Source organism: Cololabis saira, chromosome 15 (genome assembly GCF_033807715.1).
Source record: "Cololabis saira isolate AMF1-May2022 chromosome 15, fColSai1.1, whole genome shotgun sequence".
In the NCBI taxonomy this organism is placed as follows: domain Eukaryota; kingdom Metazoa; phylum Chordata; class Actinopteri; order Beloniformes; family Belonidae; genus Cololabis; species Cololabis saira.
The window spans coordinates 10,501,289-10,514,695 of NC_084601.1; the positions used below are offsets into that span (position 1 = coordinate 10,501,289).

Here is a 13,407-nt window from a genome sequence, read left to right on the forward strand (position 1 = left end):
ACACACCACAGAGCACCTTCAGTGCAACTGTACTGCTAGCAGTGTGCACTCCCCCGATACCAGTCCACTAGTGTCTCTGCAGGAGCCACAAGGTGCACCTGCGCTGATCTGAACATCTCCGGACCAACACGGTACGATTCGTAGGTCCCTGCTCGTAGGCACGGTCTGTCCACGCACACGCCCGTGTGTGTGTGTGTGTGTGTGCATGGACAGACAGACCGGCGTCATTCACACATTCATCACAAATACACGATGACCACGACCTTCACCATTACGTGGCGTGAGTTTCTACGTCTGCAGTTGAATACAAGACTACGGAAGCGTATTGCATTCACTTGAGAAAAAAAAAAATCTCCTATGTTTTTCTGAATTAACGAGATAATTCTCAAAATTCAGAGAAAAGTTTTAATTAAAAAAAAAAAACTACTGTTTTTCTGAATTAACGAGTTAAATATCTCAGAATTCCGAGAAAAGTTTTAGTAAAAAAAAAATCTACTCTGTTTTTCTGAATTAACAAGTTAAATATCTCAGAATTCTGAGAAGTTTTAATGAAAAAAAAAATCTGCTGTTTTTCTGAATTATCGAGATAATTATCTCAGGATTCTGAGAAAAGTTTTAATGAAAAAAAAATCTACTGTTTTTCTGAATTATCGAGATAATTATCTCAGAATTCTGAGAAAAGTTTTAATGAAAAAAAAATCTACTGTTTTTCTGAATTATCGAGATAATTATCTCAGAATTCTGAGAAAAGTTTTAATGAAAAAAAAAATCTGCTGTTTTTCTGAATTAACAAGATAATTATCTCAGAATTCTGAGAAAACTTTTAATGAAAAAAAAATCTGCGTTTTTTCTGAATTAACCAGATACCTCACAACTTGCAAGAAGCCGTCATTCACTTGAGAGCTGGATTTCATGGAAGCAAACATGTTCCTGTCCAGTTTAATACAGTTTTACTTTGCTTTCGGTTTGAAACATTGGGAGATACTCTTGTCTTTAAGTTATATAGATGGTATTGTTATTAGTTTGTCGACTTTGCACAGGCACCTCAGGACTTTGCGGTTGTTCAGATGGAAAGCGATTTTTTTTTTCATTCAAATTTTCTCAGAATTCTGAGATAATTATCTCGTTAATTCAGAAAAACAGAGCATTTTTTTTTTCTCAAGTGAATGCAATACATATCCGTACAAGACACCGCCGGATGGTTCAGGGCTTCTTTTTTTTTTTCTGTTGTCATACCTGAACTGTCGAAAAAAAACACGTTCCAATACCTCCGGCGCCGCTCACACTCATCCCTCGCTTTGTGATTTCATGGCACATCTGCTCCTATGTCACTGAACGATCCCTTCACTTCTCCAGAAATCTTCACCTTTCCAAAGTGCTGCTGCTACTTGCTACTACTGTCCGAGTAATATTGGGGGAATAAACAACTTTATGGAAACATACAGTACTGCGTAAATAAAAAATACTAATGTCTTGGCTGTATCGTGAGTGTGACAGGTGTGTTAAGTGCTGCGAAACATCCTGACCCTCTCAGAGCTGACATGCAGGTTCCCTCACTTCTTCTCACACAGCTTTTATGAATAAAAGAAATATACAAATAAATCATCAAATATGATGACTGTATGCTGTCTTCCTGGCTGAACTTATTCCTAAAGTGAAGCTCGTCAACCCAGTGTGTCGCACTTGCGTGGATTAGGTCAGGGTTTCTCACGTTTATACATTAACCTTGACCCAAAGGCTCAATCGAAGACTAAATGAACCCTGATTCAGGTTTGTGACAATCATTTAAAGCAACTATCTGGTTGGATAGATGAGGGAGTCGAGGGGGGGAAAAAAGGATGAACATGCTACAGATGAAAGTAAAGACTGAGCAGAGTTAAGTTTTGTTCCCTCTCCACCGTGTAAGCACACCAACGATCCACTCTGTTCAAATTTAGACCATTTCACCAAATCACACTTTAATTCAGTGAGTATCTTTTTTTTTTGCCTTCGTCCTCAGGACCGGCTGATGTGACAGCTCTGCGGCGGCGGGCGGTGGAGGGAAGGTGTAGTTACGCGGGCAGCGTCGCTAGAACTGCACGAGGAACTAAATCAGTGTCAGGAAACGCGCGCAAGCTCTGCCGGCTCCTGCGTGGAAGTGCAAACATCTAGCACGCTTAAACCCCTCACCACAGGTCACGTCATGAAATCACCAAAACAGCTCTGATTGCTCATATGATATTCGATCCATCTATATATATATATATTAAAAAAAAAGTGTTATAAACTACATGGACTCAACGTAAGGTGAGCGGAGTAGGGTACGGTTACCTCTACGGTACAATATCTGACAGGAAAGAAAAAAAACAAACAGAAAACAAAACCAAGACAAATGAAACATTAGTATGGGCATACTTTCTTCTGTAAATTCGTGTGTGTATCATTTCTTTTTTAATCCCAAGGGGTTGTCAGCAGTCCTGGCAGCCTTTTACTTGCCCATATTTGACCTTCCCTCGATGCTGATTTTCACCTCGTGAGGTATGAAGGAAGGTTTAGGCAAGGTCAAAGGTGGCTCCTCCTCTGACCTCTCCACTTTTCGACCCTCGGGGGCGGACCATCTCCGCTTCCTGCTTGCGGGCGGTTTACTCGAGCCCGCATCCGTACTGCCGGGAGCCGCGCCTTTGGAGAGACATCCTCTTCCCCCGAACACGACCTCCCCGTTTTCCACGCCGGAGACCGCTCCGCTCCCGTTCCCGCTTCCAGCGCTCCCTCGCTGGCCGATCCCGTTCTCCCGCTCCCTGTGCCGGTGGCCGGCTCCACCGCAGCTCTGGGGTGAGTCTGAGACGGCCCGGGGGGGTCGGAGGTGCCCGTGGCCGAGCGCCGGGACAGAGCCGTGGGTGGCGGGCTCCAGGGCTGGATTCTTCTTCAGGGATCCGTTTCTCAGGCTTTTGAGAGTGAGAGAAATGCAAACATCGCCCACGGAAAGCTTGGAGCAAGGCAGCTCCAGAAGCTGGGTGGTCCGTTCGGGGCAGCACGAAGACCAGCCTTGGCCGAAGACAAAGAAGGGGTACTCCAACAAGACCTCCACATTCACCTGGAGGGGCGGTAGAGAGAATAAAAACATATTGAAACACGTAATACCTCCTTTTCATGCAAACATTGGTTGTAAAGATGCCCTTGAAGTGATCAGTTAAGACTGAAAACATGTGAATTCAGTTTGTGATCCAAACCAAACACGATACCTGACATTATTTTCACAACTTCTTAGAAAATGCAACCTTTATTTTATTTTTTTTCCTCTTAATTTGCCTCCCAACTTTATAAAAAGAGCCTTTAACCAAATGATAATATACATAAACATTAAAAAATATAAAAGATAAAAAACTAAAGTTTGAATCTGTATTTTGGGGGTTCATCTACTTTATGGGATAGTATTTATGGTGACGTGCAAAAGACATTTATCCACTGCAAAAACTCAATATCTTACCAGGAATATTTGTCTTATTTCTAGTTAAAATGTCTCATTTTTAGTCAAAAAATCTCATTACACTTAAAACAAGAGTCGGTACCATGAAAATAACTTGTTATTTGACAATTTTCACCTGTTTCAAGTAAATTTTCACTTGAAATAAGTAGAAAAATCTGCCAGTGGGACAAGATTTATCTTCTTATTACAAGCAAAAAAAATCTTGTTCCACTGGCAGATTTTTCTACTTATTTTAAGTGAAGGTCTACTTGAAACAGGTGAACATTGTTGTTTTTTCCAGTGATGAGTCTTGTTTTTAAGTGTAATGATATTTTTACTAAAAATTAGACATTTTAACTAGAAATAAGACAAATATTCTTGTTAAGATTTTGAGTCTTTGCAGACTGAAAACATGTGAATTCAGTTTGTGATCCAAACCAAACACGATACCTGACATTATTTTCACAACTTCTTAGAAAATGCAACCTTTATTTAATTTTTTTTCTCCTAATTTGCCTCCCAACTTTATAAAAAGTGCCTTTAACCAAATGATAATATACATAAACGTTGATTGCCTCGACCGCGAAGCTCAATCGCACCTTTAGAGATAAAAAACTAAAGTTTGAATCTGTATTTTGGGGGTTCATCTACTTTATGGGATAGTATTTGTGGTGACGTGACATTTATCTGAGCGGATTGACAAGTGATCTTCAGACAGGATGAGCCTCTTTTGTTGTCCGTGGCCCCAACAAGTCATAGTAAGGTTTAAGGACTTCAGGACAGGTACTCAGGGGGCTACAGGGCTTTTGGCAGCCAGCTCGGTTCAGTTTTATAGTCGGCACAGACCGACACCCTCTTCATGTACTTACCTTCCTGTAACACCAAGGACAAGAAGTCTGATTTCAGGCTGCCATAAGTTAAACCCACACACCGTAACTTCTTCCTTCCAGCAGAGTCTGACATTGTTGACATCCGTATCAATATTACAACAGGACTATGGGGAAATCACGGTGAAAGACGCTTTCCTGTGTCTGGACCGCTTCATAAAAACAGAAGTGAACCGATCTCTGACAACAGTCCCTGCATCAGGAAGTGCACGTGAAAGAGAGCGCCGTAAAAGAAGATGATAGTTTAAGAGCACGAAGTGCAAGTCAGGCAACATTTTCCCTCTTGTATTACACAATGTTTGACTTCTCGGAGTAACTTTACCGAGCGTGATCTCAAAGCTACAACCACCTCTCAGGAAAGACGAGAAAAAAATGAGACGGGAGCAGAAAGAGGGAGCTCAGTCTTTGAAAGATGGTCAGCTTTTGTGGGGCGCAGCATCAAAGAGCAGCCAGGGGCAGGAGAGACGGGGAGAGCGGTACCGTGTGGGCGGACTAGTCGCTGCACAGACACAAGAAATAGATTAATTGGCCGCGATGCACATGCTTCAAAAACAGTGAGAAGAGAGCGTGGAAGTGGATGCGAGTGTTTCCAGGACCGAAACAGATCGACGCGGACATTAGAACAATAAACGGACACATCAGTCAAGATGTTGAAACATTACTGACAGAAACAGAGTAAACCATAGAGGAAAACATGCTATCTTGAAGTACAGCATGCAGGCTCGGCTCACACGACATGAAAACAGACATCTCGTCAAGTGCATATCGTTAGAGAAACTGGAAGAGAGCAAACACTCGATCATCTTTGAAGCGGCGCCCGCAGATATGGTGTGTCATCACCACGATCTACAGCGCTCTCAACAGCCCTCCGGAGAAAGATAGTGCATGTCTTGGAGTCTGGAAAGAGGATTTATGTCGAATAAATCATTGAAATCACCTTCAAGAAACAAAGTTTTCAAATGACTGAAGGGCCACTTGAGGTCTGACAGAGCCCGTAAATGTCCCCACAGAACCTGTCGGTATGGGAGTGTGATGTGCATGAACCTCTCACATTCACACATTACAACTACTCAGCCTGCGTGCAGGGACTGCCGCTCTTTGCTGTTCAAACTTAGCTCTCAATGAGTTTTCTTAAAACCAGATTTTGTGGATAATTTTGCTCCAGAAGGACGAAGATGGAGTTGACTGGCCCTCATTTAAAAAAGATGCAGAACTCATAGCGGCTCTGACAAATGCTTTTGTGTTGGTTTAGACTTGCATCTCAGCCCTGAGGAGTCCAGCTTCTCAATCATATGAGAAAAATGAAATGAAAAATGTGAAGGCATGGTTGGATATCAATAAGCTATCATTAAATCTAACTAAAACTAAGTTCATAATTTTTGGCACTAGAAAAAAAAAAAATCAAATAATTAAAATTAGTGGTATGGAAATAGAAAGAAAAAAAAGTTCCTGGGGGTATTAATTGATGATAAACTTTGCTGGAAATCACATATAAATAGTGTAAAATCAAAAATGTCTAAAACCCTAGCAATATTAAGTAAAACAAATTATTTTTTCTGTCAAAGAGCACAGTTTTTGATGTTTAACTCACTCATAGTTCCATACATGACTTATTGTGTGGAGGTTTGGGGTAACACCTATAAAACAACACCTAAAATTCCATGATATAGCCGAGCAGAAAACTGTTCTATTTGCTTTTAAAGCCCAGCAGAAACTGCTACCAAACTACATTCAGGACTTGTTCCAAATAAAAGAAATCTGCTATGACCTGAGGGGGAAACTCATGTTTGAGACGACGACAGCAAGAACAAATATTAAAAAGAGATGTACATCATTGTCTTATTTATTTTTTGTCTTCTTTATGCATTGTTTGTTTCCACGGAGTAATGCTAATGTCTCATATTTAAGCTGATCATGAGATAAAAAGGGTAGGCACTATAAGCTACGGCTCAGCTACACCTTTTCGGCAAAAGAAATGTTTATTTTACTTTTTCATTTTGTTTTGTAAAAGGTGTGTACAAGACCGAAATAAAGATAATTAATTAATTCATATGAGAAAAGCTGCTGAGAATGTAGGACAGTACGTTTAATCTGAACTGAAAACGGGCAAGCACGACGAATCCTTCGTAGGGCTGTACACACTCAGACACCTTAGAGCATAAACACCGGGCATCGCCAGCCGTTACCAAGAAATATGCCGGTTTTTAGTCATTTCTCATATTAAAGTTGAAGTCAACAAGTTAATCAGCGCCGGCTTCTGTCCACGACTGAGCAAGATGTCGCTTGTTTCCTGTTTCAATGATGACACCAGGAAACTATTACAACAGAAACAAGATGACATCAACCATCCAGCTGGTACCGGTAGCTGAAACATCCCGCCGACGTCCTGCCTAACGTAGGAGTCACTAGAGCAGTGACACACTTTGAATTGGACAAACTGATGCTGTTGTTAAAGCGAGCTTTGGCCAGCAGTGTGTTTAACTCTGAGTGAAGCCCATTCGTCCTCCGGTGAGCTGAGCGAGGCGATGCCTGACCTGCATCACTTTTCTTTCACCCACATCGCCCCGTTTCTGCTCATTCTGGCTCCTGCAACCATTATCGGATTGATTTTACAATTTTAAGGTTTAAAGCTCCCAAATGACCTTGTTCCACCTTTTGTATCTTTATTAACTTTTATTTCAAGTCTGCTGTAATCCTTTTAGTTTTAAATGAAAATAACTTTGGCCTCCTTTGTGTTGTTGTAAAGTGCTATACAGTTTAAATAATCTGACTGACCCCCGGTCATCCCGCTGCTGCTTCCACCTGCCTGCTGTGCTGCTGACGTCCCTGACTCCCCCAGTCTGGCCTTCGGCAGGAGGGTCCCCCCTTGAGCCTGGTCCTACCTGCCATTGTTTATGTAATAATTGCTCGAGGGTTTATGTTCTGGGTCTCTGGAAAGCGTATGGAGACAACTTTTGTCGTATTAGACGCTGTATAAATAAAATTGAATTGAATTAACTGATTACATCTTACAGCCATCTACAGTATATTCAAATGCTGAACTATGAACGACCTTTTATGATTGATTGATTTATTCAGAGAACCAGGGTTAATGCTGAAAACAACTGTCTGCTGATGGAGGTTGCTGCGATCTCGTGACGGTGGTTCAGATCCCTGGATTTGTGACATACTATGATGTTTCCAAGAGAGAAACCGGTCGAGCATGACGACCCGAACTACGACCTTCGTAAATGCACTAAATGTCAGAGACTGGTGGACAATTACACAAAATGAAAAGAGAAAAGAGAAAAGAGAACATTTATTCATAGTTTGTCTGAATAAATGATTGACAGGCTCATTTTTCCTTTCAGCTCTTTGTTGTGAGAGCAGTTTAAAAAAAAGTTTTTCTTTTTCACAGAAAATTTAAAATAGCATTTTAAATGCCAACCTGTTGCAAACTTGGCAACAGGTTGCAACTGCATTATCCTCGATAACGGTACAGAATATTCCAATAAAACTTCAAACACTTATTTTAAATAATTTATCCACAATCAATGCTTCACTATGTCAAAAACGAATTTTGCTTGCTGGCCTAACAGCAGCAAAAAAGATAATAGCAGTAAGATGGAAACCACCACACACGTTAACATCTCCCATTGGTATGTGACCTTTCTTGAAATTATCTAATAGACTACCTTGTTGCAGCTATCCTTGTCCAGTTTTTGATATTATTATGTTTTGCCTTTGTTTTATTTTGTGCTTTGTTTTCTATTATCTTTGTAGTATCTGTTTTTTCTGTTTTTCTTAATTATCCATTTTTTTCATTGAATGCTTAGGTCCAAGGGGTGGGTTTGGAAGGGGCTGAGAATATGTGTTAATGCTTGTTTAACATCATTGTGGATGCAACCGTTGATAATAAGAAAATCATGAAAAATAAATAAAAACATTTGATCACAAAAAATATCATTTTAAATGTTGTTATTAAGAATTAAGAATGTGAAAATGAGCCGGCTTCAGTGTTTCCTCACCTGTGTGCGATGCTCGCCGACGGAGAACTGCACGACGGCGAAGTTGGGGGAGGCGTGGCTCCCGTCGATGCGCTCCACCGTGGACGAGTCGATCTTCAGCTCGCTGCTGATCTCGGCGCTCTGGATGAAGTCCTCCGTCTTCAGCTCCTCCACGCGCTTCAGCTCACCGTTGGCCAGCTGGATGATGGAGCCCTTGATGAAGTACGGGGGCAGTGACGGGGGGACCGCGGCACTGGAGGGGTGAGGGGCTGCGGAGGCTGCGACCAGCGCCGACGGAGCGGGGCCGATGGGCAGGTGGAGCTGGGCCTGCACCACGGCGCCTGCAGCCTCGTGCATGGAGCTGCTGTGGCTCTCCAGAGACTCTGCTTTGGGGACAGACGCGCTGATGTACGTGTGTGGGAGTGTGTTTGGAAAAGCTTGGGTGGAGGAGGTGATGTGGGAGGTTACGGGTTCTAACGTAGAGACCCCCCCTGCGCTGACGGGGATGATGACGGGTTGGGTGCCTGGAATGAGTAAGTGTTGCTGGAGGCTGGCGTGGTACGTGCTCCCGTTGCCCCCGGCAATGTAACCAATAATCGGTGTCTGTTGGTAGATGCTGGTGGAGGGGAGCCCCACCGATAACGGCTCTGTGGCGTTGTGGGTGGTGTGGATAACAGTCTGGGGAGACAACGTGCTGACAGGATCCTTCAGACAGCAGCTGGTACTGGACGAGGAGGGGATGCGATGGACAGGCTTCCCCACGATGATGCCGCCTTTCTCCAAGTGTGCGGGAACAGAGGCCGCCAGCTTCTCCGCGCCGGTTCTGGGCGGGAGCAGCTGGTGGTCTCCGTGGCTGTTGGGCATCAACATCACGGAGGTTCTGAACCCCAGGGGGTCGTGTGTAGAGTAGTCTGTGGGCAGAACCAGCTGGCGGGCCTCGTACGAAGATAAATACGACGTGGGCTCCCGTGCTTTGCCGGCAGACTTGCCGGCAGACTTGGAGAGGCCGGACTCTGGTCCGAACCGCCGGCCCCGCTCCAGGTCTCCGTTGTGGAGCTCTCTGGGTCTGGAGCCCCCGTCCTCTTTCCTCGTGGGCCCGTCCGTGTACTTCACCACAACGTGGGCCGCGCCGTGTGCCAGGGTGTGGTGGGGGTGCATGGACGGGGGTGGGAGGTGATGATGTGACGGTAAAGTCCTGGGAGAAGTGGAGATCTGAACGTGGTGAGGGACCGTGTCCGTGGAGGGGGGAGGCATCGACGTGCGTCCCGCCGACGCTCGCTGCTGCTCCTGTTTGGAAACCTGCATCAGGGCGGACGCCGCCTCCGTGTACGACGCTCTCTGCACGGCCAGGCAGGAGGAGGAGGAGGAGAGGGGGGGAGGCGGGGGAGGAGGGGGCAGCAGCTGAGGGGAGATGTAACCCGCGTAGGGGGAGTTGTACGTCGGGGCTATGAACTGCAGGTTGGGAGGCAGCTGGGTGTAGTGGACCGTTCCTCCGACGGCCGACTGCGTCAGGGGGGACGTGTACACGGCGGGAAGAGCCGACACCAGTCTCAGCGAGGAGGAGCAGGAGGAAGAGTCCGGGGAGGAGTAGGAGGAGGATTTGTACTGGGGTCCTTCAGACTGCCTGGAGCTGCAGTGGTCGCCGGCGCTGCTCTCGTTCCCCCCGGCCACGCTGGCGAGCCACGTCATGTTCTCGCTGCGCTGGCCGTCGCTGGCGGGCGGGACGGCCGGCGAGCGACGGTCAGAAGGCAGCGTGCTCGACGGGAGCTCCCTCTTCTTGGGGGGCAGACATTCATTACAGCGTTCCTGGTTGGACTTCATGCTGATTTGACTGTACTTGCGTTATCTTTTCCGTGAGTTTTGGCCTCTTTCCTTTACGAACTCTTACTCTCAGACTTTCTCTGTCACTTTCTTTTGTTTCCTGTTCTCACTTTTAGCACACTATCACTTGTTTCACATTAATTAGCTATAAATTAACTCTACAGACGTCGTCTCCTCGTCCCTGGACATCAAGTTCACCCACGGTTGCTGATTGTCGTGTCTTTCATTGATAACGCTAAGGAGAAAACTCTGGGCCCTGAGGGGGAGGAGAGGAGGAGGTGAGATGGAGATGGGGGGGGGGTTGGTTGGAGGGGAGGAATGGGATCGGACTGTCCTGTCCAGAAATCCTTAGCGGCTGAGGGGGGAGCTCAGTGTCGTCGGGGAACACGTCACAATGTCACACCTGCTGCTCCCGCAGAGGACGATGGGGGGCCGAGTGCGTTGACCTTCATGTGGAATCATTTCCCTCCGAAGGAAAGCCTACGCCCACTCAGCACAAGCCTGGGGAAGACAACAGCAAACGCTCAGAGATGCTGGAACAAATCAAAACACTATTGCATACCAAGGATCACTTGGACTTGGACAGTGATCTGACAAACCAGCGCTCAAGATGACATTTGCTCATCAGCTGACAGGCAGCACGGGAACAAAAATCAGATGCATGGATTCAAATTTGGATCATTTAAAGTACACATAACTACAATAAAAGCTTAAATTCCCCCCTGCATACCTGTGCTCAGTACTACATATGTGCGTGTGTGTGTGTGTGTGTGGCGTGTGTGTGTACCATCTGGTAACGTGGACCCCTGCTGCTTAACACTGACAGCTTGATGTGAATCTCATAAATAATGTAGGTGCACGACAAAAACACAGAACCATAACTAGACACGCGCTTCTTGCTCACTCCAACAATGACACCGTGTTGTATTGATCATAATTACGCCGATGTTCCTCTCTAAAGACACAGCAGACGTGTAAATCTAAGAAGTAGCACACATATTTTCCAAAACAACACATGCTATGACTGACATGTCGCTCACTGACACTATTTGATGCAACCAGGAACTTGAGGTCAACAAGGAGCAAAATTACCAGCTTTATTTTTATTTTATTACATTTTTATCATTTTCTTTTTATTTTATTCATATGCACAATGATAAAACAGTAATTATATTAACAATACAAGGACAAATAATTGTGCAGGAGAGGAAAAGAAGCCCGAAGGGCTTATAAAAAATCCTCCCCCTCAATACAAAATCACAAAAACAAATCAATCAATAGAAAAAGAAGACATGAATTAAGCCCCAATAACCTTAATAATACCATGAAGGTAAAGGCAAGTATGAAATGTATTGTTAATATGAAAATAAAACAAATCATGATTTTTTTTTAAATCTAAAAATAAAGAATCATGAATTGATCTTTAGAAAAAGAGTCTTTATTCCCATACATTAAATAAATGACAGCAGTTACTGAAGCACTTCATGTAATGCAACGCCCTTTTAAGCATCAAGAATGCAATGATGCAGAGAAAAACCTAGAAAATCCAATAATGATACGATGCAACTTTTGAACAATATTGAAATGAATTTACCCGACACTTTACTCTGGGTTTCTATACGAGGAGACGTAGAAAGCTTGTCTGGAGAATGAAAGCCTGCAGCTGGACACCTACACCTTCTACACCTACACAGACTGACCAGATCCAAACCCCCCACGTCTACGTCAGTCCTGCAGGGGCTACGGCGCCTGTTAACAGCTTGCTCGGGTATTTCTTAGGACCAGGTGGTTGTTGCCTCCCAAGCATCTTTCTGTGATTTAAGAGGCACTGCAGCGCTACTACCACCCCGCCACAGCCGAGCGTAGGAGTAAGCACATGTAAATTCAGTGGCACACATACGAGTAGCTGCATGGAGGCAAACACGCACACACAGACACCCAGGCTTTGTTTTAAACAGCTTCCTCAAGCACACAGCGTCTGTTCACTCAGTCATGACTCAGAGTTACTGTATGTCGAGGAATACTGTGAAAGGTAAGCTTTCAGAGCTTGACATGCACCTTTCTTTGCCTTTCTTTGCTTCTCTTTGAACCCCCTCCCATGCTGCCTGAGCGGCCCACCTCTCCGACTACATTCACATGCAGTTACATTCTCAATTATTCCATATCAATCCTCTACTATAGCAGATAAGAGTTTAAACATGACACAATCATACAATCTACTTGTGCTCAGGAAGCTCTTGTGTAAATTAAAACCACGTTTCAGATCTGAGGCATTTCATGTCACATCAAAGACTGACGGCTTCGGTACATTAAAACCGCAGATCTTTTGAGAGCTGTTATTTTCACAGCGTGACATTTTTGACTATTCATGCTGGCGTGTGGAAATGCATTTGGAGAGCTCCAGCAGTAAAAGGCGCTGGCGGATTTATACTGTACGTCTTGTACAGCTTCACTCATGTCCTGTGTAACAAGTGCGTACATTATTCAACATTTTATACGCAACTAACACTAGAAATACTGAGTAAAGGGGACTGGAGCTCACTGATTTAACTGGGCGGTAGCTTTTTGTGTCTTAAAGGTATTGTGACATCATTTTTAACATGCTTTTAACACTATTAAAAGTCTTGGCCAACATCCCTCAAATGTGTCTAAAAGAGTGTAACAAGAAAAACTTCACTCTAGTACTTCATTCCTGGCTTTTTATGACAGTGTTTTTTTGCGCCGTGAAAAACGCTTCCTTTTCCCCCTTTCCTGTCAATCATTGCGCCGCTCCTCCTCCAAACCTCCTCCTCCTCCAGCCATACGCTCACAGCGGCGTCGGAGAGTTAAGCCGGGAGCGACAGGCGAAGCATGCACGGAAAAGCAGCAGGGCGAACCACAGCAAACAATCATAAAAATAAAGGCATGCAAGCAGCAGTGTCCCCTTATCTTAAGTCCAGTCAGTGGCCGCGGGTCTTCGTAGCAGTTTTCCTCCGGTGATTAGAACAAAAGAGGCTGTAAACAGCTCCGTGTTAAGCCTGATTTATGGTTCCGCGTTAAATCGACGCAGAGCCTACGCCGTAGGGTTCAGCGTACGGTACGCGTCGCCGCGTAACCCTACGCCGTAGGCTCTGCGTCGGTGTAACGCGGAACCATAAATCAGCCTTTATGGTGCGCTGGAGAAGAGAGGAGGCAGGGAGCTGGGTGGAGGGGGCGGTGATTTAGCGGATCGTTACGTAACGATCCGCCACCAAACCAGATGAGCCGTTTTTGCACAGTTATGCGGAAA

General features: G+C 44.8%; 1 protein-coding gene across 1 annotated transcript in view; it reads right to left on the bottom strand.

Moving 5' to 3' along the window:
* Positions 1 to 705: 705 nt before the first annotated feature.
* Positions 706 to 13,407, bottom strand: part of atxn1a (ataxin 1a) — a 105,553-nt gene continuing 92,851 nt past the window's right edge. Inside the window, exons 4-5 of the mRNA XM_061742440.1 lie at positions 8,340 to 10,640; positions 706 to 3,073 (exon numbers count right to left, since the gene is read on the bottom strand). Of these exons, the coding sequence (XP_061598424.1) occupies positions 2,468 to 3,073; positions 8,340 to 10,139 (2,406 nt within the window). The 5' untranslated portion in view covers positions 10,140 to 10,640 and the 3' untranslated portion in view covers positions 706 to 2,467. The remainder of the gene's footprint in view (positions 3,074 to 8,339; positions 10,641 to 13,407) is intronic.